The sequence below is a fragment of the Solea senegalensis genome, linkage group LG19, assembly GCF_019176455.1.
Source record: "Solea senegalensis isolate Sse05_10M linkage group LG19, IFAPA_SoseM_1, whole genome shotgun sequence".
Taxonomy (NCBI): Eukaryota; Metazoa; Chordata; class Actinopteri; order Pleuronectiformes; family Soleidae; genus Solea; species Solea senegalensis.
Genome location: NC_058038.1, coordinates 13,388,118 through 13,414,027, shown reverse-complemented (window position 1 = coordinate 13,414,027; position 25,910 = coordinate 13,388,118). Strand labels below are relative to the sequence as shown.

The window sequence follows — 25,910 nt, the reverse complement described above, 5'->3', positions numbered from 1 at the left end:
TTATATTTGCATTTAAAGCTGCAGTACATAACCTCTGAACATGTAAACTACATCCTTCACCTGAAAACATACTTTCTCAAACAAAACTATCATGGTGCATTCCATTTGTAGGCAGAACTACAGCAGCAACAGCACTGCTACTTTTACCATTAAATAGCACTTGTGTGTGTTTCACAGTAAATCAGTCAAACACACACACCTTTAACCATGGACATGTTGCTACGCTGTTGCATGCACATGATGAGCATTAATATCAATGGGTATTGCTAGCTTAGTGCATCATGGCTATTCCAGGATCCGTTTGAGTCAATGGTTTTTTCCAACTTCTCTCTGGAGCGTGGTTAACTTGGAGGTGACGTCACTCCCACTTCCAAACTCTGAGTTCCGATGGAAATGGAACGCACCAATATATACACATATGTGCGTTATGCACATGCATGTGCAAGCCCAAGGTGGGTTTGTAGCTAACAAACAAAAAGAGTGAGACAATGGCAATTTCTGTAATAACTGAAAAGCACCATAAATACACAAGAAGGCAGTAGTGCAAAATTATCGATGCAAACTGTCAGTATATAGCTAAAAAAGATAAAAGGATAAAAGGTAGAATAGTTGGTTGGTGGTGTTGGCAGCCATAATGCTCTCTGATTTCCTTTTCCTTCTAACTGTGATCAAGAATTTGAACTGTAATTAACAACTGCGGACTGTGGCCGTCAACATTACACCTACAGCCTGCCAGAAATTATTATTAGAAAAAAAAAGAATAATCCTGGATCCAGGAAACTTAACAAACAGGCAGTAATGCAACCTTATGGATTCAAACTGCTGTAAATCACCAAAAAAGTAGAATTATTTTCTCAGGTAAGGTGTTTAGTGTTTATCTTTAAATCAGACTGGTCCTATATTATATACATATATATAATACACTGATCCTGTCCTTGACTCACTCTTGCCCTGCCTTGGACTTCGTCCATAAAAGTCTTGTCTTGGTCTGGGAACACTCTGGTCTTGATTAGGACCTGGTCTTGGTTATTGCAATCTTGACTACACCACATCTGATTAATTTACCAGCAAACCTAAATCCCCAGACTAAGATTTGTTCATAATTACCAATAATAAAAAGTATTGTAATTTAGACTGATTTATTCATTTGCCTATGATTTAATATTAAATACATGATTATATATTATTTAATCCAATGTTAAAGTCAATTAAGTAACATATCTCAAACAGGTTAATGGTGACATTAAACTACAGAAATGAAAAAGAAAAAAACGCAAACAAAATTTAGAGCGAAGTACCCAAGGCTGTGTGTCGATGAGTGCTAATAAAGTTTGGGCTTTTTGAACGGAAGCTGCCGTAAAGCAGTCGTTTGTTTGTCGTGCATCCGCAGGTTGCCCTAACAACAGTCAAGATGGCAGCCGGAGACGAGCAGCATGCTGCAGGGGAAGTTTTAAGAGCACTCGCCCGGCATTTGAACTGTCTAAACGAAGACAACAAGTCGACAAGAAAGAGGGCTATTGAGCAGATTAAGAGGGAGACCGTGGACAAAGGACTTTCCAGTTGCGTCTTACAGGAGGTTTTCTCTGCCCTCCTCAAGCCTCTCCTCAAATGTCTGTCAGACCCCAATGAAGGATGCAGAGAAACTGCGATAGCTGTGATAACAGAGTTCATTCGCTGTGTCCCCAAACCCGAAGAGTCGCTGCCTTATCTCATGCCCTGTCTGGCTGTACGGCTCGGGGAGAAGGAGATCCGTGAGCCGGCGGAGGAACTCCGACTATCGGCCATGGAGATGTTGACTCTGACCGTGGAGGTGTGCGGGAAACATCTAGCGCCTTATTTAAGTGATATGATGAACATACTTCAGAGAACCATTGTTGATCCGTTCCCGGATGTCAAACGAGAGAGCTGCAGATGCACTGTAAAGTTCTCCGATAGTGTGTCAGGTGAGTGAAGCGCTTTGTTTGTTGTTTGTCTGTTGCCATAGTTTCCAGACATGTACTCACAGTTTTTATGATCATTGCACTCGTTTTAGTATCATTTACCTAACCATCTATATTTATTTAAAACATTTATTTATTTGTCAAATTTGACATTTTATTTTCATGTAGACATACTATCTTTTTTGTGAAATTATCCTCTATATTTACATATGTGATTTTCTTTTTACTTACATTGACCTAATATCTGTTATAAGTATGCGCTCAGTGCTGCTCAATGTGTTAATTGTTCTTACTTTTGCTTTGCCATTCAGGCTTTTGCCTTTCTTATTTTCATCCTCTTGGTTGGATTCTGTATTCTGTATCCAGTAGTGTGTGGGGAGAAAAACATTTTAACATAAAGAAAATCTAGATGTCTTTAGATACATTGACTTAATGAAAAATGAAAATGAAAGTGCAAATTAAACCTAGACGGTTTTTGTGATTTCACTGACCTCTAATCTTGACTCTAACTCACAAAACTCACAAAGCTATAATATAATTAATGCAAATTATAGTGTTAAATTTGTATCAGTAATAAGTAAAGACCCAAGTAATAGCCTAGGTGACTCCTATGTGGTGTAAGGGGGCCCCAAATCAAATTTACCTTCGGGCCCCTCAAGGATTGGGCCGGCCCTGGTGATCCAAGTCGATGTATTGTACGATAGCCACTTTATTAGGTACACCTAACTAGTACCCTTTGCCTTCAGAACTGCCCCAATTCTTCTCTTGTGGCATGGATTCAGTCAAGTGCTGGAAACATGCTAGAGATTTGGTCCATAGTGACACATTTGTCAAAATGCAAAAGCTAATCTCTTGTTCCACCACATCTCAAAAGTGACTCCCAAACTTTTTCTATGGATGACAACCAGTCACAGCCCAATTCACTATTTAAATCCAAACAAGAGCAAATATGTGTGAAATACAACAATTCTGACTCATTTAACAGACATTTCTTGGAAATCACAAAATCTCAATGCTAATGCCACCACTGAAAATATGCTCAGATATTTCCCGCGTCATTACCGACAATATACACATGTTTTAACCAGCTCTCTGGTGAGTGATATAAGGGTTATAAATAACTGTAGTGGGTTTTTTTTTTACCTTTTTCTCCTCAGACCACTTTCACATGCAAGCTGAGAGTCTGGTCAAGCCGCTCATGCAGACGATTTCTCATCAGCACTCCCGGGTACGAGTGTCTGTCATTGAAGCCACCAGAGCAGTCATTCATCATGGCACTGGGAAGAACGTGGACGACGTGCTCTCTCACATGGCACAGAGACTGTTCGACGACTCGCCGCAGGTTCAGATTTTGCAAATAGTCCTTACATGTGTTGCTCATTAAGCACAGTATTAAGTCACTCGTCTCCAGGGCTGACGCTCGTACCATTACTTAGTGCTCTATCTTCTGTGTTGTAGGTGAGAAAAGCTGTGACTGCGGTTGTTGGTGATTGGCTACTTCACATGAGGGACAGATACTCGTATTTCCGCAAACTCATCCCTCTCCTGTTGAGCAGCGTCAACGACGAGATCCCAGAAATAAGGTATTATTTTACATAATTACATACATTATGTATTAACCTGCTGCTTTACTTATAAGTTCAGGTTCAGATTATACATCTAATAAATATTTAGGAAATATCTAAAACTTGCATTTGTACTCCCCTCCTCGCAGACTTCTAGCAGCTGATTTATGGAGACAAGTAGGTGCACAATGGGAGAAGGAGAACGAGAACGAACTTAAGGACAAGATGGACTTCCTCCTCACCCCACCTGAATTCTACCCTCCAGGAGGTCAGTCACAGCTGGCAAAGCAGCATCTTCTTTCCAGATCTTAGCCATTTTGAAAAGGACCACCAGCAGTACCCCTGTTAATTTTACTTTTGCATTTTAAGTAATAGCTACAGATCATTTCCAAAACGTTCAATTGTATTTATTCTCTGCCTTTTGGCTCATCTTCCCCAGTTATTTGATCTGTCTATCACACTGTCAACTGGGTGAATTCCAGGGGTTTGTGCAGTCAAACTAGAATCTACATAGATGGAGAAAGAATCAATATAAAATAATAAAATACATTTATCATACCGCTTCTGTCAAGAGCAACACTTGTTTTTAAAAGGCAGCAGCATATAGTCAGGGGATGTTGTGGCTGTCATAAAAAAGCACACACAGAACATTATACTGTAGAGCTTAGAAAAAGCAGATTTAAGTAATGCCAATAAGTCATTACTCCTACCTCTTAAAGTATTTGTTTGCATCCATTGCTGCTGTTTGTTGTTTGATCGGAAAATACTGTATGCTAAGCCTCTGTGATGCAAAGACCAGAGCGTCTAGACAGCTGTGGTGTTTACCTGGTGAAATAACCGTAATATCCTTGAGATCGAGCTTAAGCCCAGACCATAAGTTCAAACATTCTCACATCCTGTAAGATGATCTTGTTGGTGCTTTTAGCCAAAGTATTAATTAATGTGAATTTAAAGGTCGGGATGGAATGGTGGCTGAATTCCATTCACAGTTGCAGCAGAGATAAGATTCCAGGTGTCTCTCCTTTTCCATCACGTTGACAGCAAATGTACATTTTGAATGCAAACACGATCATGTACATCTTCTCTCTTTATTACAGCTGTCTAAGGTTATTACAAAAATATATTTATGTTTCGTATGACAGCATAGTTTCCAGGGCAGGCGCTGGCTTGGAAAGATAAGAATCTGCCCTGAGGGGTTGGAAATGAGTGTGAACCTGAACATGGTCACTATGGCTTACCTGTGTGGCCTGGCTGGATGTGCATGTGTGTGAGTGCTGGGTTTTGGTTAGAGGCTCATGTACATGTCCGACAATAACATATGTGACACTATAGATGCATACAGCCCGTGCCTGGAGACAGGGAAGTACTCTCCCTCTCCCTCTTTGTCTTTCTCTTCTTCTTGCCATCATAAATCTGCTGGGCCTCCCAGTGTGAAGAGGTCACTGTCAGACAGTTAGAGACGACTAGAAAGGGGCTTGTTTTGTCTTGTCCTGGTGTGTTTCTCTGATTTATCTTTGTGTTCCTCTAGTCCCCTCTTCCTCTCTCATTAGTGCGCCTTTTAGGAGAAGAAGAGTAAGGATGGAAAGAGAAAAAGAGACAAGTGAAGGGGGAGGGGCAGGATGCAGGAGTTTTTTGTTTTTTTTTTAGAATGCATTTCACTTGCTCTAACAAGTCCCTTGTTGGGTAAATCTTATTCAATTATTAGGTGTAGTAAATGTGATTGGAGTTGGAGCGCAGTCAACAGACATTTGCAAACCGGTGAATCAGTGTATTTATTGTCTGTATGTAAATTCTGTGTGATAGTTTACTAGATAATCATAGACTGCAAACTTCAAGGCAAAGAAATTGTCTAAACGCAGCAACTTGCCCATCTCTCTGCAAAGTAATTTACTAAATGAGAGGGTTAAATAATGACTAACATCCGTCATTTTCTCTTTCAGTGGAGCGTCCAGGGCTCGGCTGCAGAGAGCTGGTGATAAGAAACCTGGGCAGTTTGCTTCCAGCCATCGGCAATGATATAAATGACTGGCTGGTGCCCACGCGAGTCAGGACTTCACAGTTGCTTTCAGTGCTCTTGCTTCACGCTGAGGACCACAGCACCCAGCACCTTCAGCCTCTCCTGGCAACAATCTACCGGGCCTGCACTGACACAGAGAGGGACGTGGCCAACAATGTAGGTTTTAGGGCTACTTTTAGTTTAGAAATACCTGAAATAATGGTCTTTTTAACTTATCACATTCATTCATATGTTTGATTTTTTGTTTCTTTGTTCATTCTCAGTCTCTACACTGACAGAATAGAATTGTTATGTGATTTGTCTTCTGGACAGGAACATTTCAGGACACATCTGTTGAGCTTTAAGTCAGCACATACAGTTTCTCACTGTTCTTAGCTTAGAGTGGAGCAGGGCTCAAGGACTTGGGATGCACCTGCTTACGTGTGAGAATTCAGATCTCTGATGTGCGGCAGGTTACCATTCCCGCTGGTGTGTCCTCTTTTGTTCGCTGCCATATATTTCTTCCGTCGCTTCACTCTCACTTTCTCTCTCTCTCTTTACCTACATCTAGTGCCTGGCAGCTGCTAAACTGCTGGGAACCTTTGTTCCTCCTGCCGTCTTCCTCAAGCTGCTGCTGGACCATGTGACATCACCCTGCTCTTCCTCCCACCCCTGGACCCCCCTCATGGTGTTGACTGCAGTGCTGGCTGGCTGCTCCAAGCCCCTCCTTAAACCACATCTTGAACAGATCGCCAACACACTGGCCCAGCCCGACGTCTGCCAGGAATATCAGCAGGTCAGCAGAGGGTTGCAGGGCTTTGGTTGGCGTTGACCTGTTTTTAGCTTTTTTTTTTTATTTACCCGTGAATTCTTCTCTGCCAGCCCGTATCACATGCTCGCCCAGTACCACCACATAGTATCAGAGGAGTAGGAGCACATTTTAAATTTACTGGGAGGACAGAAATAGATGAACATTACAGTCAGGCTTTGTTGTTAGGTGAGCTCATTTTTCTGCTTACCTTAGTGCTCTTATTACAGTTCACCGGTCAGACTGTACATTTCTTGCCCTAAATTGTAAATTGGGGTTTAGCTGAACACTTTAAGAGTCTTCAATAGCACTAGTGTACACACGGTGGGTTCAGTGGGTTCACTTGTTGAGCACTCCTGAAATACCGACCCTGGGAAAAGTGACAGTTGGGCCACATGGTGTTTTTCAAATCTAACGTTTCAAAGTCAAATGTGCTTGCACTATGTTGAATCTCGCTTTATTTTATTATTTTTTTACATAGCAGAAGAAATAATTAAAAATACTGTTTGAGGTTCTCAGCAAATAAGAGCCTGAGTCTGCTCCAATGTCGATGGGGTTTTTCCAGTGTCATCCCTGCTCTCTGTACACCCAAATATGTTTCCCTCCCAGAATCAAAATAACAGTTGCCCTGGCAGAGTGCTATTTTCTGATCCTGCTGCACTATTGACTCACCTATACCCATGACCCCATCCCCCCCCCTGTTAGTGAGACCAGCAAGAATTTCCTCTCTAGGATAATAATAACAAAAATCCACTAATTTCACGTGACCCCTGCATGGTTGCTGTGACCCCTCGCAGCAGACAAGGCAGTGCATAGTCTTTGTCTGTTTTATAGCCATGTGTAAGGTCTCAGTACCAGGCTGTGGTTCATCCCCACCATTGAAAGAATCCCAGAAATTCCAAAGCCTGCCTGGTCAAGGCCAGTGATAAATAGGCAGGGAAGTTGACCCCCCTCTGTCCTCCCCCCCCCGTCACCATCCTGCAGGGTCAACCTAAGAAAGAACTAACAGGACGGGACAGTCACACATTGTCGCACAGATGGAGGCAGACCTCTGCTTCCTCTCGTCGGTTTCTCCATCCATCTCCCTCTGTCATTCTTTGTATCTCTGTGTTTTTTGAGGTCAAAGCGTAGAGGGGGCGTGATTCACGAGCTCGCCCAGGCAAAGCACCTGCAACGCTCTGTGACAACAAACGGGGTTCATGGCAAGGAGCAGGACCAGATTACTTGTGTAGCTGTAAATAACAACCCAGGAGACACGGAGCACCTGCATCCCCTTTTCCCTGACCTGTGATATTATGCACTTGCCCATCACACCGTTGTCTGTAACGTAGTTCTAATTATAAAACGGAAAAATTAGTCATATGAAATAGCAGACTCAGTGCCCTTGTTTTATTGTATTTCTTGAAAAGGGCACCATAGGAACTTAAGTATGTGGATTTGGATACAACATGAGAGTTATGTACCAGTTTAACCAGAGGCAAAGAAGTGAAGTTTGACTTGGACAAAACTGAAGCCTGTTAAGAAATATAAATAATCTTCAAAGTGAACAGAGGCAGGGGGAACTATGAGGCTCAGTGGGAAGTTCAGGGAACAACATGAAGATTTGGAAGCTGATATATCATGCCTCTTTGCGACTTATCCTCACCGACTCTTTCAAGTGCCTGTTTTCTTTTCTTTATTTCGGTAGTGGAAAAGACCGCTTACAAAAATAGTGCCAGATGCTCTGCAAAAAAAATGAAAAATATTGGTTATAAATTAAAGATGATGGCAAGTGCTTGAGGGGAAAAATGAAAGGTAAGCCCGTTGTAAGACTTGGTAACCTTGTGTAGTTTAAAATGGGGTGTTTGCTTATGATTCACCCGTTGTCTTTTTAAAGATGTATTCCACAGAGGATTCAAAAACCACAATCTTCACACACACACCTTACACAGCTGAGAGTTGCTATCTTGTGAGATGTCCATGTTGATGCAGGAATCACAGCATCTGCAGGGTTGGAATACATTGGTTAATGACAGTGGTGAGTTTTTGCGTATTTATATTTACAGCCAAGTTTGTTAACACCGAGCGTGTGTGAAATTGTAAAAAGTGCTTGAAGAAGTATCTTTCGCTTTTCAATGTGGTTTGCTCGGGGCTAAAGTTCACAGGGTCGCATACTCTGCTTAATATGCAAACACACCTTCATACATCATCCGCCTCCCTACTGCACACCCTCCCTTTGTCACGAATGTCACCTCCGATTTGCCCTCTGCTTTATAAAGAGAGGAGGAGAAGAAAAGCTCGAGCAGAGACTTTATCTTGCTGCATGGGGTCAGCATCACGTCCACCATCATTGTTTGTTTTCCCATTACCTTAGCAACATCAGTAGCTGTGGGCGGTGCATGCCACACTGGATGGGAATCCATCACCTGATGGAATGGCTCCTTAAAGTGGAGTGTCTGTCTCTGTGTGTGTGTGTGTGTGTAAAATCGGTGCATATCCAGTGGACAGATGCACACATACTGTGTAATGAGGCCCTGAAGCGTGCCAAGGCCAATGAAACCAGGTGTCTTGCCTGGCTCCAGGTGTCCACATAGTCATTACGCCGCACCACTTTTTCCGCTCTCCCTCTTTTCTCACTCTCGGCCAACCCTAAAGGTTGTTTTCTGTCCCATGTACAGCATATTATATGTGTTTATTTACTGCATGTGTAGCCACCTTCCTTCATCTCCTGGTGGGTTTATGTGCGAGTGAATAACTTGAAGCTGATGAAGTTGTCATTGTTCATAGCTGCATGTAAGTTTAGTTTAACCTCAGGCTACCTCAGGAAAATGTGTTTAAACACTTAACTAACACTTGCGGAACAAGCTTTTCTCCAGTGTGTGCTCGGCACTCTGTCGCAAAATACAAACATTTGCTCATTAGCTCCCCTTCCTCCTCACAAATCCAGTGTTTTTCATGTTCATGAGCATCTTTACTTGGCTTAACACTTGTTTTGACTAATGCCAGGCACTCTACAGTAACTACTGATGTTTGTGAGAAGATAGTGCGCCCCCTAGTGATCCACCTCTGGTGTCTTTCTGAGAGGCTATGTGAGGGAGAACATGTTCTGAGCGTGTATACTGAGAGCCTTTGCTCCCCCCCCCCACCCCACCCCCTCCAGACTAGCCATAATGACAGGCTGCGTGAAAACAGGAAAAGAGGCCGTGATCCCAGTGATGGCATGGAAATTAGCCTGAGCCGCAGGTCTTTGTCTAAACATGAGCTCACCACAACACTGGCTGACAAGTGACAGAAATTTGACACATGCTCATTCTCCGGGATGGAAATTAAGATCTCTGTATGACTCATTGTATCTTATGGATCACTTGCTATTTTTCTATGAAAACGTAGTCACTTGGTTTCTTGCACCAATTACAAAGTTACTGGAGAGTAAATGGAGATGTTTTTTCTCTGGAAGAACAAATGGACGCTAGGGACTTTTATTGTGATGACTTAAGTGAAATGGTGTTCTTTAAAAGACACTCAAACCAAATCCTTCTCATAGGGCTCACATCTACTATAAAAGTGGAAAGATAATATTATAGTGCTTCTTCCTCTCTCCTCTTCTCCCAGGTTATGTACTTGGAGCAGTTGTTGGCCTGTGTGGATGTGCTGCTACGTCAGTGTGAGTCAGACTGTGGCTCAGTCAGCCTGCAGCTGCTGCAGGTGCTGGTCACCGTCCAGAGTCTCTCCACTGATACCGACCTCAGTGAAAAGGTGAGAAAATATACGTAAGCAGCAGGAAGATACTCCTCACCTCCACTGCTCTGCCATTATCGCATTTTTTAAATCCCCATACCCCTTCAATTTTCTTTCTTTCCATCACTTTGTATGAGCAAGGTAAGTGGGTTTTAGGAAACAAGACTGCTATTCACAGAATGCAAGCATTTGTACAGGTTCACAGTGGGCATGGTTAACAGTATAATTACCCACTTATCCAGGGTATCTGAAATTGCACCTTTGGAGTGGAACTTTAAATCCAATCCTGGGCGAAACGAGGCGGGTGAAAGGTGGAGAAAAAGAAAGACAGACAGCCGGAAGTATTTTAATTTAAAAAGAAAAGAAAAAAACTTGGGAGACATGAGCTGTGTTTCTTAGCGGGTGTGTCATCAGCTCAACACCTCTGCAGGTCACAAAATCCCACCAATATGAGACTAACCAGCTTTCCTGTTGTGGTCAGCGTCCGAATGCGAAGGCACAAACGAGAAGAGTGACAAGTGAAGCCAGCGGTGTCTGAGACCAGTGTGTCGCCAAACTTCTTGTCGCCGTAGGAGGCTAATGATAGGGAGAGAGAAGCGGGAAGGAACTGGCACTGATGCTAACCAGTCACCACGCGGGCCACCAGTGTGTGCATGTGTTTACGTCTGTCTGCTAATGTCTATCTTCAGACCGGGAGTCGTGTTCGAAAAGAGATGGGAAGGGATGGATCGAGAAAGAGAGGGAGGGTGAGAATGGCCTTGGGCATTCCTGGACGCAGAGGAAAAGTCAAACTTGTTTTCCCAGAAAGGGGGCACGTCTTTCCCATCAGCAAACAGCTCAGGGTTGTCTATAGCTGTCTTTTGAAGGGGCCAGTCTGTGACTCAGACAGCTCCGTCCCTGTCCATCCCTTAGGGACTGTGAAGGGAGCTATGATGTGCCCTCAAGGTCTGTTCTGCTGCCCTAATTATTTACTTGCCTATCTCTCATTCCCGCCCTTTTCCTCTCAGCTTGTCAGGGTCCTTTGCCTTTGTGGCATCCTGTATATTTGTTTCTATAGACCTTGTCATGTCTGCAGTGTTGTTCTTCCCATGGTTTCACTCCCTCTTCTAACCCTCTGTTCCTCAGGCCTTGGAGAGTGCACAGTGCTTATGTAAGGTGCAGGATCTGGACTCGGTGATGGACCTCTATAGACAACATATGGCCCAGCTGCTGGATTGGCTGTCTGCCTCTGTCAACACCTGGTCCAGTTACTCCCCGCAGAGACTCCAACTGCATGTCGTAGTCACCCAATCAGGTGAGAAGTGAAGCCTGAATGTGAACAAGATATTGCCAAATAAGACTGCAGGAGCTGAGGTTTGCACATGATCGAGACACAGAGGGGTGGCCAAAGAAATACAGTAAGATGTTTAAGAGATGGGTCAGTCGGGTTACTTGTTTACGATGAGAAAATCACAGCATCAGTCCTGCATCTCAACGTGCTTTTTGGCTCCTTGGGGGTGAGACCACAGTCTCCATAATGTTTTAACAGACATGACATCAGGGTGTGATTGGTGAAGTATTCTTTTCCTCAACTTGTACAGACACAACACGTTACATCACATTTAAAGCCCCAAGCTGTTTGCCCCATTCGCACATGATCGTGTCACGTACGTGAACACCAGCAAATAAAAAAAAAAAACAGAAGTCAAGAGGTTGTCTTATTATTTCTGGTAGTTTCAAATGTTGGACATATATGTTGGACCATGCTGGTCGGACCAGGTGCTACCATTATTTGGCAGACATGTTACCGGTTACATTTAATATTTCACATCAGTATGTTCTGTTGTCTGAGGCGCCGACAGATATGTGCTCTTCCATGGTGTTGGTCGCCCACAAATGACCCGTGCTCAGAAGCACAGTTGAGAAAATGTTGAATTGTTTGTTGTTTGACCCAAGCGGAGAGGATACAGACACACACACGGAAGCACATGCGTGTGCTGAGAGACACTTAGCACCAGCTAGGTTACTTTTCAGTCCGTCACTATTTGTCTCAGACTTGTCTAAATAGGTTAGTCTCTGTGTTTGTGTTTGTGTGTGTGCTCTGACCCTGTCTGTGGCAGTGAGATTTCATTTTACCATATAATCCTTCCTCATCCGCACCTCCCTGTGTCACACTTTCATCTCCATCCCTTACCCCACTTCTTTCTAATTGACTAGGCAGCTGTACCCCTCTAATCCTCGCACAGGCACACACACACACCTACACTTTAAACCTAACCTGAAGTCATAACGCTTCAGTTTACCTGTTTACCTGTAAAGACTTGTATTTTTTCCCCAATATTTATCACCATTCTGCATTTAGTCACAATTAGGATATAACAAAAAGTCATCTCACACACACACACACACACACACACACACACACAGGGCTAACTGGCCATTCCATTTTAAGTCCGCTCAGTAATCCACATGCGGGTCACCACATCAAACAGGACTACAGCCGCCTGCTCTTGACCTTCCCTTGGATCAAGGCCACTTTGAAGCGCAGCGTGTGTGTGTGTATGTGTGTGTATGTGTGTGTGTGTGTGTGTGTGGTGCAGTGGGTTACAAAGCTGTGACCCCGTCTGTGAATGCTGCTCTCAGCCCCCATGGGCTTTATTCTGACAGACGTGATCTTTTGGACTATTAACATGACTCAAGGTCTTCATTACTGGCAGCGAAACGGACATTGTGTTTGATGTGCACATGATTCAGGGAAGTTGTCCCTGTGCTGAACAATTGTCGACAGTCAATATGACAACCAAGAGTCGGCCGTTTTGCTTGCTCATCAGCTCTTGGGACACTCCATCTGTGTTTGCAGGAATAATTATGACCCTCTCATATCCTCTTCACACTCTGGTGTTCCTCAGCCGGTGTGAGAATATCTGATCCTTTTATCCTGGACCTGGCGGGTCTCGGTGTCTTGCTTGCGGACAGGATATTCGCTGACTGTAATTCAAAGTGCTTACACATAAACGTGTGTGTTTGTTTGCCTATGAGGGCAGTGAAATGTCCTGTTGTCATGTCCGTAGTAGCTGGGAGATGAAGACCGTCTTCTCTAACACCAGTGATTAAAGGACACACCCTTTGTTTTACACATTCCCACTGGATGAAGTGGGTCTTTTCTTCCTTCTCCCTCTTACTCACTCTCTTTATCCTTGTTTTCTCGTGTCACTTTATGACATTGGCCACCACCCCCGGGCAGTCGCAGGATTTCCTCTGTCTCCTCTCATGTCTGTACAATTGAGTCCAAACAGGGCATGGACACTTATCACTCACTACACACACACACAGTGATGACTATATATAGCTCTGTAAACATGTAGTCAGACTGTAGGTGGGTGTGTGTGTGTGTGGGAATCATTCTAACTCGGAATACGTACGTTGTGAGTTTCTCATGTTCCTCCGCACTCCGTCACAAAGAGCTTTATTTTGTGTGTCATTTCCCCCTCGCTCTGTGTCACTGTCTCGCTAGTCCATTGAGGTCCAAAGAACACAAGTCCTCTCTGGTCAGTGCTTGACATAAAATAGATCTGTGAGTCCTGACAAAGAAGGAAAGTAAGAATTAAGGCAGTGCATAATGAAAAGCATTGTCTGTCTGTCTTAATTGTCAGTATTTAGTGGTGAGGCTGAAACAGTGTGGTCGCAGAATGAGTTGGAGCGCACGGTTGATTTCAGCAGTATCAGTGCGCGTGTATGTTGGTGTGATCTGCAGGTCCTGTGATTGGGGAGTTTGTGAGCCAGCTGATGCCGCTGCTCCATCGCTGCCTCCAACCAGACAAAGACGCCGAAATGAGGCTGAGGGTCTTCACGATGCTTGCCAAGTTGCTGCTGGATGCGCCCAACACGCTGGATTCCCAGGGGTGAGAGACACACACACACGGACATTATCAAAAGGAATTAAACAAGTACAGGAAATGAATGTTTAAAAGGTCCAGCGTGGACACATTGCTGACATCTAATGGTGAGACCTCGAAAATGTGACAAAGGGAGAGCTCCTCCACTCACCCCACCCCTGACGTGCGTCATTGAGCTTAGGTGGCCTTCGCATACTACTTTAGAAAGGATGTAAACACTCTTTTGAAACTCTCTGATGCTTTTTCCTCCTTCTTTGTCTGTTTATGCATAGATTTCTTTTTTCTTTACATGTGCAGTAAGCTTCTGCTTACGCATTTCTATTCAGGCTGCTTTAGAAACATATTGAAGCAAGATGGTGACCTCTGTTAATGACGTACATATAAAAGGCTTATTCTTAGGCTATGAAAAATGAATGATTTTTATTTTAAAGTGATTTTACCCTATTTTTTGGACCTTTCAAAACAAAGTGCGGCTGTAAGTGTGTCTTTTATTGGGTCAATAACACATTTTTGCTGAAGTCGTATTGAAGAAAGGCACACACACAACGTGCTCCATCCACTTTCCAACATTATTGTTTGAGTTTGTCTGGGCGGGGTTTTCCCAAGTCATCACTTGCTAGTTCTATTTAGACTTTGCATCACATTAACTATTATATTAACCTGCATATTAGTGTGGCACCCACAAGGGACAATAAATAGAATCACACACCTACGGCCAATATAACCTTTTTGGATGTGTGGTTTATTCTGGCAGTCAGTGATGGGATTATGTATCCTGGTGTATAGTCCATAACTAATCTCAAAATAGTCTCCTAGGGAGCATTATGTGGATTTATCTTAAGTTATCACTTGAAAAGAAATGGCTCCTGATCATGGCAATGAAACTACTCAGTGATCTGAATAAACATTTAATGTTGACAGAAGTAGGATGTGACAGATGTGTGATACCCAGAGAGGAGCTCCTGTTTGAAGGGTCTTCCTCCCTGTTGTGCCCCCCACACACACACTCCCCCACTCACCCTCCATGATCCCCCCCCCGCCCCCCAGAGTCCTCAGCTGTGCAGCTTTCAGCCCAGGTTCACAGCTCTAATCGGAGAGAATGCATTAAGGCTGAGGCCCATCTCGGGTCCCAGTGATCACAGCAGCTGCTTCTGTCGATCAGAAAGACAAACTCTCTTCCAAGAGGTTGCCATGGAGATATCAGTGCAGCGTGTCACTAACCCGGACCCACCAGCCTGTGCGGGATAGTAGTTGTTTCCATTGGATAGTATGAGGGATGAATGGCTATCTTTGCATGCCTTTGGCCTGAACTTGGCCACAGTGCAGACTGAAAGTCGAGTTTCATCATTGAAATTTTTTTGCATTTACAAGAGGAAATGTCCCTCAAAGTCAAAACACTATACCGCCTACTCCAAAATACATGGCAATTATTTTACCCGTAAATGTGCTTATTAGACAAAAGGAGCCACTGTCTCCTTCCCACTCACAGCGCGGCCACCTGTGCTGCTGGATCTCCAGTAATCGTAGAACTGACAGCCGAAAGAAATCAGGTTACACCTTCAAAAGATTTCCAGCAAATGCTTAATTTACACTCTGTGGGGTTGTGCGGTCTGCCATAATATTTCCATTCATACGCATCTCATCCCTTCATTCATGACTTGCAGCCCGATGTTTGGCTCTGCAGACTGTAGCCCACACACACACACACACACATGCTATGTCATCAAGAAGACAATGATAGTCCTAGAGAAAACCTCTTCTCTCTCTCTCTCTTTTTTTTTTTGCAACCAAAATGACATAATGACAGCTCCACTGGAGAAGGAGCAGAGAGGGAAAGCAGGCCTCTGTCTCTTTGCATGTTAGTGCCTTTCATCCACACACACACACACACATAATGTTTTTGTTTCATGTGGATTTGTGAGCTGTGATTAAAAACTTTGATGTGAAATTTAAGTAGAAGGTGTAAGAAATGCAAGTTAAAACTTTTTCTCACTGGATGTGGCAGACCAAAATCATGTGCCACTTACAACGGAGGTATGAGTGTGTGTGTGTGTTTCATACATGTGTGAACAGCAAAACGCATCTGTCTTTGCTCTGAATTTTAACTTTGAAGACATGAAATAATAAAAAAATAAAAGAAAGAAGTGCAGCTGTGGAAGAGACCTTCCTCTTATTTCGAGTGTGGTTCCGCCTTCTGTCATGAGTTCTGCAGTACAGTAACAGATTCAGCGGCACATGTGTCAAAAATAATTTATTCTGTCACATATTTTATAAAGACTGAGTCTGAAAGAAATCACGGGAAACATTTAGCAGTGTGTTACATGTGTGCAAAAATCACAGCTAAACAATCAAACTGACGTTTTTGACATCACAAATCTGAGAAACAAGTGCACTTCCACGAAGGGTGGTAGTTCGATCCCCAGCTCCTCGGGGCTTCATAAAGATGTGTCTTTGGGCAAGAGTGACTGGAACTTAAGCTCATATGAAAGTGTGTGCAAATGCAAATATCTTTACCTTTTACTAATATGACTGAATTACTGACTTTTTCCTACTCTGTGAATAACTCGCTTGGAGGTAGGGAGTCGTTTGCTCTGCAGCTGCTTTTTGAAAAGTGCAGAAGCACAGTTTGCTGTATTTTGACCCCTTAGATGGACAGTTAAAATTCTTTGCTGTGTGTGTGTGTGTGTGTGTGTGTGTACACATGTCTGCAGTGTGAGGACACATTTTGATTCACACCTGTCTTAGTGACGACATTTTGGCTGGTCTTTACAACTTTAAAGGGTTTTTTTATGGTTAGGATTTGGTTTTAGGGTTAGTGTTAGAATTGGGTTTTATTGTCCTCGCTGAGAACGCTGTACAAGAATGTGTGTGTGTGCACGCACACAGCTGCAGATCTTCAAATGAAAGGTAAAAGTCGAGTCATGTTTCCCTTGGACATCGTGTTTCCCTGTAATATGGAAATATGTCTTTCCATCTTCTGGCGTCCTTCGTCCGCGATGAGCCTTCAGCACCTGTTGAGGTGAAGAGACCGATCCTAAGTCCACCAGCAGAGACATGGCAGTGTTAGTGTCGCACTGTCTCCCCCTGCTGGCACTGAGTCACTACAGCACAGTCATTAAATACATGTCAAGTTTACCGGGACCTCAGCTGAACAGCCAGAGGTGAAGATGTGGCTGCCAGAGCTTGTGGGGTTCAGTTTGAAGTGAAGAGAATTGCAGACTTTTGTGTGTGGTGCGTGTGAGAGGATGTCAGAGGGCCGGAGCCAGCATGGAAACAAGAGCAAGAGAGAGAGAGAGAGAAGGAACTGGAGGACACCCAGATGTTGTAGTCCTCGTTGCCTTCGGCCCTTCAGCCCCCCCTCATCCCATCTGCCTTTGAAAAAGTGTGGGAAAGTGACTGTGGTAAAAGCGTTGTGTTACATTTGGTCATGAATTCAGGAGGGATGGCTCTTTGAGTCTCTAAAGTGTAATCTCTCTTTAAACCTCTTTAGTTTAAACCTCTTTTAAACAACTAAGCTGTCAATTAGACATAACAAAACCCAGCCATTTTAAGAACAATGCGTGGTGGACACTTGCAGCAGTTACTCACGTCCTTGTTGCATGATGGTGATGTCGGACACGTCTCTTTACAGCAGAGTTGTTTTTAGTGAAGCATCTACATCATATTTAATTTTTTATGGACTTTTTTTCTATATCTGATCCAGTAATTTTGGTCATTTCCAGCATTTCCAGAGCGGCACTAGAATTCAGGAGTTACGGTGCATCTTCCCAACAGCAACATCTTCAGCAAGCGTGTCATGTGTTGCCTGTCAGCTGCCACATGAATCAATGTAGTCTTACTCTGCTTCTGATGTGTGTCTTAATTTTCTTTTCTTTTTACTTTCTACATTCCTTTCAGGCGTTTTCGTGACGAGTCGGAGAAATTCCTGTGTGATGTCCTGCTTCCTAACCTGGTGTGGCACGCAGGCCGTACTGCTGCTGCTGTCCGCACCTCAGCCATCAGCTGTCTGTTGGCCCTGCTCCATGGAGGGGCAATCACACCTGGAATGGTACACACACACACACACACACACACGCTCAAAAAGGCCAAAATACGAACCTCCTTCTCTACGTACTCCCGATCACCATGCTGTTGACACACTTGTTATTGACTCAGCTGTAAAGGAAAATATGTGGAAGTGCATTCTTCGAATCCATCAGGAGTTGACATTCGCTTGAAATTTTCTGTTTTATCCATTTCACAACAAAATAGACATTCCCAGTTGGCCATTTAGGAAAATATATCCTCCGCCATCTTTCTCCTCTTGGCCGAAGCAGTTGGCAGCGGCAGGTAGCAGGTGTTCGTGGGGTCAAGAGGGTTCACATACCTTTGTCCCTGAGGAACAAAGCTCCCAGTGTTTTGGGCTCTTGTTATATGTAAGAGATGGAAGAGTGAGACATGCCCTTGCACCTGCCGGTCGCAGTATGTGCCCAGTTATAGTATCGTATGCATGCTCACACGCACACATCTGGTTGTGTTTGCCCCCGTGTGTGCTGAGTGACCAGTTGAACCCGGCTCCTGGCTCACACACTTCCTCTATTCACACATCTTTAACTGCAAGGTAAAGCAAACATGTGAGTTTAGGTGTAAGTGTGCGGCTTTGACTGTAAAATGGCATCCAAACGTCCTCACAAGAAAAGGAAATCTGTAAAAAAAAAAAAAAGAAACATGTGGTGACTGAATACAGCTGCGTTACTCTCACCCTCAGGGGTTGAAGTTAGGTTACGGCTGAGATGAAATAAACAACATGTCCTGACGGGTTTGACAACAGAAGGTTATGTATGTATTTCCACAGGCAAATCAAACCGCCTTTCATTTCGAGGGACATGTTTCCTCACTACTCCCTGTGAAAACAATTAGCAGCTTTAGTTACATTTGACATCCTCAACAGTAATGTCGGATGGCCTCTGCCAAATTTCCCTCCTCTTTTTCTCCCCTTCCCTCCCCTTTTTTCACTGTTTCACTTGCAAGGTGAAGGGGTGACAGCGGTTTTTGCCATCACCTTTTGGCGTGTTGCTCGTGGCGCTCAGCCTCAGATACCTTGTTTGTCCATTTCCTCTGTGTAATGAAAACATTGGTCTTCACTGGGCTTCTGACTATGGGCTCCATGCCCATGTGTCTGTACACACCGATCCAGACCTGATGTCAGTCTGCCATGCTTCAGACGATATTTCACTTAATTCCTCACAAATGTCTGAAGGATAGTGTGTAAACAGTCCTTAAAGTTTGTGTTGTTACTTTTACTAACAAGACTTGTTTTTCCTTAGAATTAGAAGCACATTTTAGCGAGAGTTGCGGAAATTCTACTTGGTTGAACTCCAAGTGTAAATCCAGCCACTCATAACCTCTGAAAGAGGATTGCATTCTTAGCCAAGTGAGACAATAACCTGGGCAACAAAAGGCTTTGTAAGTACAGTATGCATGTGTTTTTGTCTGCAGCTGCTGTGTCTTGAGGAGAAGCTCCGACCTCGGGTGTTGTCGGCCCTGGATGAGGACTCTGCCATGGGCCGACTGTTGGCTTGCCGCTCTGTATCCACCATCCTCAGACTCATAGGAGACAGTCTGCACCCTGACGCTCTCAACAAGATCTACCCCGGTAAATGACGTGCACGCCCACAGAAGCCAATGCACCACATTCTGTCACTAACACATGAACACGGTGCAGTTCATTCTTATTTATTGACACGTTAAACCGTAGAAAGTATATAATAATTGTCGAGGTCATCCCCAGTTTCTTCCTCAAAGTCAACCTCTGAAGTAGCAGTATATTAAATAGCCACCAGGGGTCAACTCATTTGCAAAAAATAATTTTTTAACAACAACTTAATTTTGCAACATCCACAAACAATTTCCTGAAGAATTAATGGTGTCAATTTTAAAAATGATGCTCCTGTTAGAAAATTATTCATTGACAACTAGCGTTAGAAGCCTGGTTGCAGGTTGACGTACATAGTTTATATGTCATTTGTTTTATTTTATTGTTTTGTACGCTTTGTAAACGCTGTTTTGAATTATTATTATTATTATTATTATTATTGTTGTGTGAAGCAGTTGCTCATCTTTGTGGGTTTATTTCCTTCCCAGAGCTGCTGAAACGTCTAGACGACAGCAGCGGGGACGTGCGTGGTGTGGCTCTGCAGGCCCTGGACAAGTGGCTGTCCAGCCTGAACAAAGATTACGACCCTCAGCTCTTGGCTCCTCATCTGCAGCTCCTCTTCCAGCAACTGCTTCTGCACATGGACGATCCAGATTCCGCGGTTCAGGACCAAGTGTTCGGTAAGACTGGACGTGGTGTTTGAATTAACGACCTGGGGGATTAGAAGTTGAATGTTGACGGTTTTTAAATGGTTATGGGAGTTGAACATGTGCTCTGATAATGTTCTGTTGAAGTAGGTGCAAAATGAAATGGAGAAAGCGATTAGAGAGCACTGATCTCCATCGAGGCTGTTCAATGTCCACCAGTGTCAAAACACTCCACTCCCAGAATCGAATTATTCATTCCATAACCTACATTTGCAGAAATCTGTATCCTAAACTGTCCTGTCAGACGCAGCCAAAAACAGAATCAGAAAGTACAAGAGTGGACAAATACTTGATTGTTTATTGGATCACTCCATATGTTCCATTTGTTCCGCTGAGTTTGTTTTCTCAGTTCTTTCAGACTCATCAGTGTAAATCATAACTGTTACTCTTTAATGAAGTGCTGTCTTGCCTCACAATCACTTACTGATGACAATGAGGAAAGATTGTGTCTCTACTCTAGCACAGTGGGATCTGAACTGATTACGTGACACAGATATTATCCGATACAAATAGCAAAGGTGGTAACAGTTGATTCGAACACAAATCTAATGGTGATACTGCAGGTTATAACAAATGGAAGACTCTTGTCATTCTTTTTTTGTTTGCATAATAAGCTTCTGTTTCAAAATACTAAGCAGTTTGTGCTGCTGTAGAAACATGGCAGTGCAAGATGGTGGCCCTCCTAAATAACATAGAAAAGTCTTATAAACGTATACATGATAATTATTTTAAAGCAGCTATGCATTTATACAAAAATACTTGTGGGTAATATATTAAATTGCCCTCACTGAATTATTTTACATTCTCACAGCCAACATTTATATAGCCCAACTTTACAGTCTGTACAGCAGGTGACACCCTCTGTCCTTAGACGAAAAACTCCACAAATAAACCCTTGTACGGGATAAAAAATGGGAGGCACCTCAGGAAGAGCCACAGAGGAGGGATCCCTCTCCCAGGACGGACAGACGTGTGGTACTCCTTTATTCAAAAACCCTCTTCATTATCCTTCTTTTCCACACAAATCATCAAGAACAGCTCGAAAAAGTCGTTTTGGGGTTAGGGTTGAGGTGGACCTCAAGTGAAACTCAAGATGCAAATAATTCTCCCTCCAAACACACACACACACACACACAGTGGTCCCAGCTAATGGCAACCACATGGGACCCCCACCACCCCCTGCCCCCTCACTACCTTTTCATATCTGTCCACACACCCATCCCACTTAATCCCTCCATCTTTTATCCGTCCATCGCTCTTCCCGCTCTCATGCGCTGTGTTTTCTTTGACCGCCCGTAGCTTCACGGTTGTGTTGTTCGTTCATGTATCAGTGGAAAGTCTGACTTTCTGGCTTCTCCTGACGTGCGTAACTGAACCTCGTCTTCTCTGGACTTCCACTCTCTCCCACTCTTGTGGATGTAAGCTGTCATTCCTCCTGACAGGGCGCAGGTGAGCGCTGATGCCAAAGGCAAAGATGAGAGGCCTCATTACTGGATATCACATTTTCATTCAAGGAGTCAGAAACCTACATGCAGCAATTAGCCTCTATACCAAGACATCTTTGAAATGACTTACAAGACGATCTGCTCTTCTCTTGCCGTGGGTTATCAAGTGTCCTTGTAACCTTGACTGCAGAAACATGTATAAATAAATCAACTCCAGCTTTCGCCCACATGATGTACGACTGTATTACTCAGGGTTGAGTGATTTGTCTGTCGTGTGCATTTTTCGTGTATAGGACTGTCTTTGATGCAGGATGTTGAAGTTTGATCATAAAAGAAAGTGTTTTTGGGGAAGTTCCTCCTCTGTCTCAACCTCTGCAAGTGATTGTGTATCAAAGCTGATATTAGTAACAGGAAGTTCAACTGAGACAGCAAATCCAATGAAAAGAACAAAATCAGCAGGTATTGTTGGTGCAGCCAAAGCCTGATATTGATAGCATTGATTTCCAAAAGCTAAAAATAAGATAAGAGCTCATGTGTGCACTGTGCAACACTGTTTAAAGTACTTTATTTCTATAGCCGTTTACAACAACCAAGGTGCTTTACAAAATAAAAGCATTACAGACACACGACATTTGAAACGGACTGTACAAACAAATTCATGAAACATACATAAATCAAAGCATGAAAATACTAATTAAAAACAAACAAGAATGAAAAGTGAACTAAAAGAATAAAAAAAAGAATAAAGTCAATTAGAGTCTGTCTCACATAAATTGCTGTAAATACATGGAATAACTTCAAATCCATATTTTTCCCCTGCTGAAAACGGTCCCAACAAAAGCTCAGTTTACCCCTGATTGTGTAGTAAAAAATGGTTGTTGACATGTTGACGGTAGCTCAGTGGTCGAGCGAGTTGTCTTTCAAGTTGGAGGTTGTGGGTTCAATTCCTGTCCCTGCTAGTCTACATGACGACGTAAAGCAGCTTTGAGTGGTCATCGATACTAGAAAAGCACTATATAAATACAGACCGTTGACAAAAGTATAGAATGTTAATTAATACAAAATACCTTAGTCTTTACCCACTTAGTTTGTCCACTGTGGGCTACTGTAAACGCACGATGCTCCAAAATGTCTGCCTCAGTTTGTGATATAAGTATAAAAGGCTCATTCTGGAGTAATGAATGATGACAATTCATACAACCGGGTTGTTGTATACATAACATTTCTGCCAAATGAAAATTGTTCACACTGGACCTTGAGTTTAAAAATGAGAGTCAACCACACAGAGTCAACTTTTTAACCTGTGATACTCGCCAAGTTCAGCTCGGAGTCTCTTTGTGAAAGGAGATGACCTCACGTCTTGCTGAGTGATCGTCTGTATCTGACAGACGCCACAAATGTTGAAGCAATTCTTGTGACTCTTTTTGAAGCGTTCTCTTTTTTCACCCCCCCCCCCATCCTCGCTTTCTTTGTCTTTGTTCCTTTAATAGTTGATCCCATTTTTATGCTTCTTATATTTCAAAAGCATATCTGTGAAGTGCCTTAATGAAGGCAGCATGTCCCAACAGCATGACGGAGAGCAGCCCCCCCCTCCCCCTATCCCTCATCCACTCATCCTTCCTCTGTCACTCATTCTCTCGATAATCCCACCATCCTGGCAGCGTGGCTGCTACCTGCTCCGTCACGCAGATTGTTGGCACAGGTATAACGCAGTCCTCACAAGTCATCATTGTTCTCCTTTTAATTCAGAGTCCCACCTCCGCTTCCTTCATCCCAGCTGAGTACAGTGTACACAAAAGCTAAAAATCCCCTCCATCTCCTTGAAGAACAAAGGCGGGTATCAGATGATGAGTTTACATGAGCTAACTCCTCCGGAGTGACAGCATGTCAACACTAGAACAGCACTTTTTCTTCATTGTGGTTTCACCAAACATTTATCCACTGACAGCAATTCAAGTAATTCAATATATCTGTGAAAATCAGCAGATGAAATGAATGAGTTGGGAGGAGAATTATCGCCTCCCCGTGGAAGATAAGGGCGTTGTAAAGTAGATTCTGCAGATCACCGCTGCCATCTTCTGGTGTTTTGACATAACACAACATGACTTATGCTTACCAGCCACTTTATTAGGAACACAAGACACCTCATAGAGTGCACTCAGTTTGGTCTTCTGCTCCTTCTTCAAGGGTTGAAGTGCAAATACTTTGTTACTGTGCTTAAGTACAAAATTCCTGTATCTTCACTTTGTTACTGCAACTTTTACTTCTACTGCGCTACAATTCCTCTAACTATCTTTGTGACTCGTTACTACCAAATATAATCAGAAGAAGAAGAGTTGGTAATGGTCTGTATTTACATGGAGCTTTTCTAGTTTTGATGAGCTGCTTTACACGTATCATTCACCCATTGACACATCTATTATACCCCACTCAACATAGGTGGCTTGCTCAATAGATATAGACTAGTCAGGAAGTGAACCCACAATCTTCCAGTTGAAAGACAGCTCAATCCTAACTCCTCACTTTTTTAAATACTTTTACTTCTAAAACTTCTAAAAGTACATTTTATGTCCGAAAATTACTTTTGATACTTATGTACAGTAAATGTCATACACTTTTACTTAAGTAATATTATAGAAAAGTGACTTCAACTTCTGCCAAAGTAATTTTCCCGTGACATATTTGCACTTTTACTCAAGAATCTCTTTTAGGTACTTTATACAAGATTTCCCATGATCCCACACTGCTTCCTTGCGTCATCAGACTAGGTTTTTTGTTTTTTGTCCCTGCTTTTATTGAGACACCCCTCACAGCAAAAGTTCCATACAGTGCCTTCAACTATTCTACACCAAGAAGCTGTTGTGCTACAAAATGAACATTTTATATGTTTAATATTTTTTTTTTATGCTTTTCTTCGCTTACTTTGACTAAACTGACTCCCATCTGTCTGTGTCCGTGTCCAGATATCCTGAAGAAAGGTAGCTCGGTCCATCCGGCGCTGCTGCAGAAGGAAGTAGAGGCAGTGAGAGATAAACATCGCAGTCCACTCTACTGTGAGCGGCTGCTGCAGCACATCGGCTCACTGTCTACAGACATGGCAGCAGACTGTCCCGAGTGACATGAACACATCCCAAATGAACAGTAACCATCTTTCTGCTGCGATACAGATTCCACAGGCGACCAGCTTTTTAATTATGTGGATTTTCTTTCTTTTTGAGTTTAATTTTCACAAAGATCTTAATGCTTTTTACATATTGTTTAAGTCTTTTTTGCTTGGAAATAGCTGTCACATCTTGAAATGGATGGATGGAGTAGATAGCAGCATGAATTACATACATACAATAGAATTGTTTATGTAGTCCAGGTCTCAAATCTATGATTCTTAATATATCGAAAGAGAAAGTGCCCGGATTTGTTCAATTTCTAATGTTTCTGTGTCTCTTCTCTGCTGGAACTTGGTGAGATGTGTTTGATGCCTTAGTAAAAAATAACAATAATAATAATAATTAAAAGAATATTTTTTGCATCTGTTGCATTTTTTAACTTTGCTTGTGTTGTTTCGTTTTTTTGATGATAGATTGATGTTCGATGTGCTTTGAGTAGGGTCGTTGTTCTTCCTCGTGCAATACGATAATCGATATCATGCTGTAATGTAAACAGTCACTGCCAGTTTCCCTCGCCAGGTGTTGCCACTTCATGTCGCCTCACAGGGAGCTGCACAAATGAATGAGGGAAACTTGGGTGGAAGTTACCTGGCCGGAGAAGAGGGCATTTAAAAAGGGATAAATGCGGAGAACGCTGATGCTCCATCCACGTTCAATACATAGACTTTATGCACCATGGACCATCTATCGTATGGTGAGGTACCCTCAGTGTGAGTAACCTTCAACAAAACTCCCAGCCTCCAGAGGGTGCTGTCTAAGAATACTGCTCTTTTTCTTAAAATGTAATCTCGGTTCTCCACAATTCAAGATACCTTAAACTAAAATGATGACCTTTTTGTAAGTTGGACAGACAGCACTGACAGAATATTTCATGAAGTTTATGCATTTTTGTTATCTAAAACTCCATTGTTTCATTTTAAAGTTTTTTTTTTACTTATTTACTTCAGTATACTTATTTTATAATAAGTATACTGAAGTGCACACACAAAATGCATATTGAAGAGAAGACATGTTTATTTGTCCTCTGACATTATTAAGCTGTTACATTTTATAAGATG

At 42.9% G+C, this 25,910-nt stretch overlaps 1 protein-coding gene across 1 annotated transcript; it reads left to right on the top strand.

Moving 5' to 3' along the window:
• The first annotated feature begins 356 nt into the window (after nt 1-356).
• On the top strand, nt 357-25,214 carry LOC122785903 (dynein axonemal assembly factor 5-like). Its single transcript, XM_044051911.1, has 14 exons — nt 357-452; nt 1,391-1,943; nt 3,098-3,282; nt 3,399-3,523; nt 3,655-3,773; nt 5,446-5,678; nt 6,073-6,297; nt 9,901-10,044; nt 11,152-11,320; nt 13,760-13,907; nt 17,799-17,949; nt 19,380-19,536; nt 20,025-20,216; nt 24,652-25,214. Exons 1-14 carry the CDS (start codon nt 438-440, stop codon nt 24,804-24,806), a joined length of 2,571 nt encoding a protein of 856 aa, XP_043907846.1. The 5' UTR covers nt 357-437; the 3' UTR covers nt 24,807-25,214.
• Nucleotides 25,215-25,910: the final 696 nt, after the last annotated feature.

What these genes read in the sequence shown, in the direction of transcription:
- LOC122785903 (XM_044051911.1), top strand. An exon ending in GTTCTCCGATAGTGTGTCAG is followed by an intron (nt 1,944 to 3,097) that starts GTGAGTGAAGCG and finishes TTTTCTCCTCAG; the next exon opens with ACCACTTTCACATGCAAGCT. An exon ending in AGAGGGACGTGGCCAACAAT is followed by an intron (nt 5,679 to 6,072) that starts GTAGGTTTTAGG and finishes ACCTACATCTAG; the next exon opens with TGCCTGGCAGCTGCTAAACT.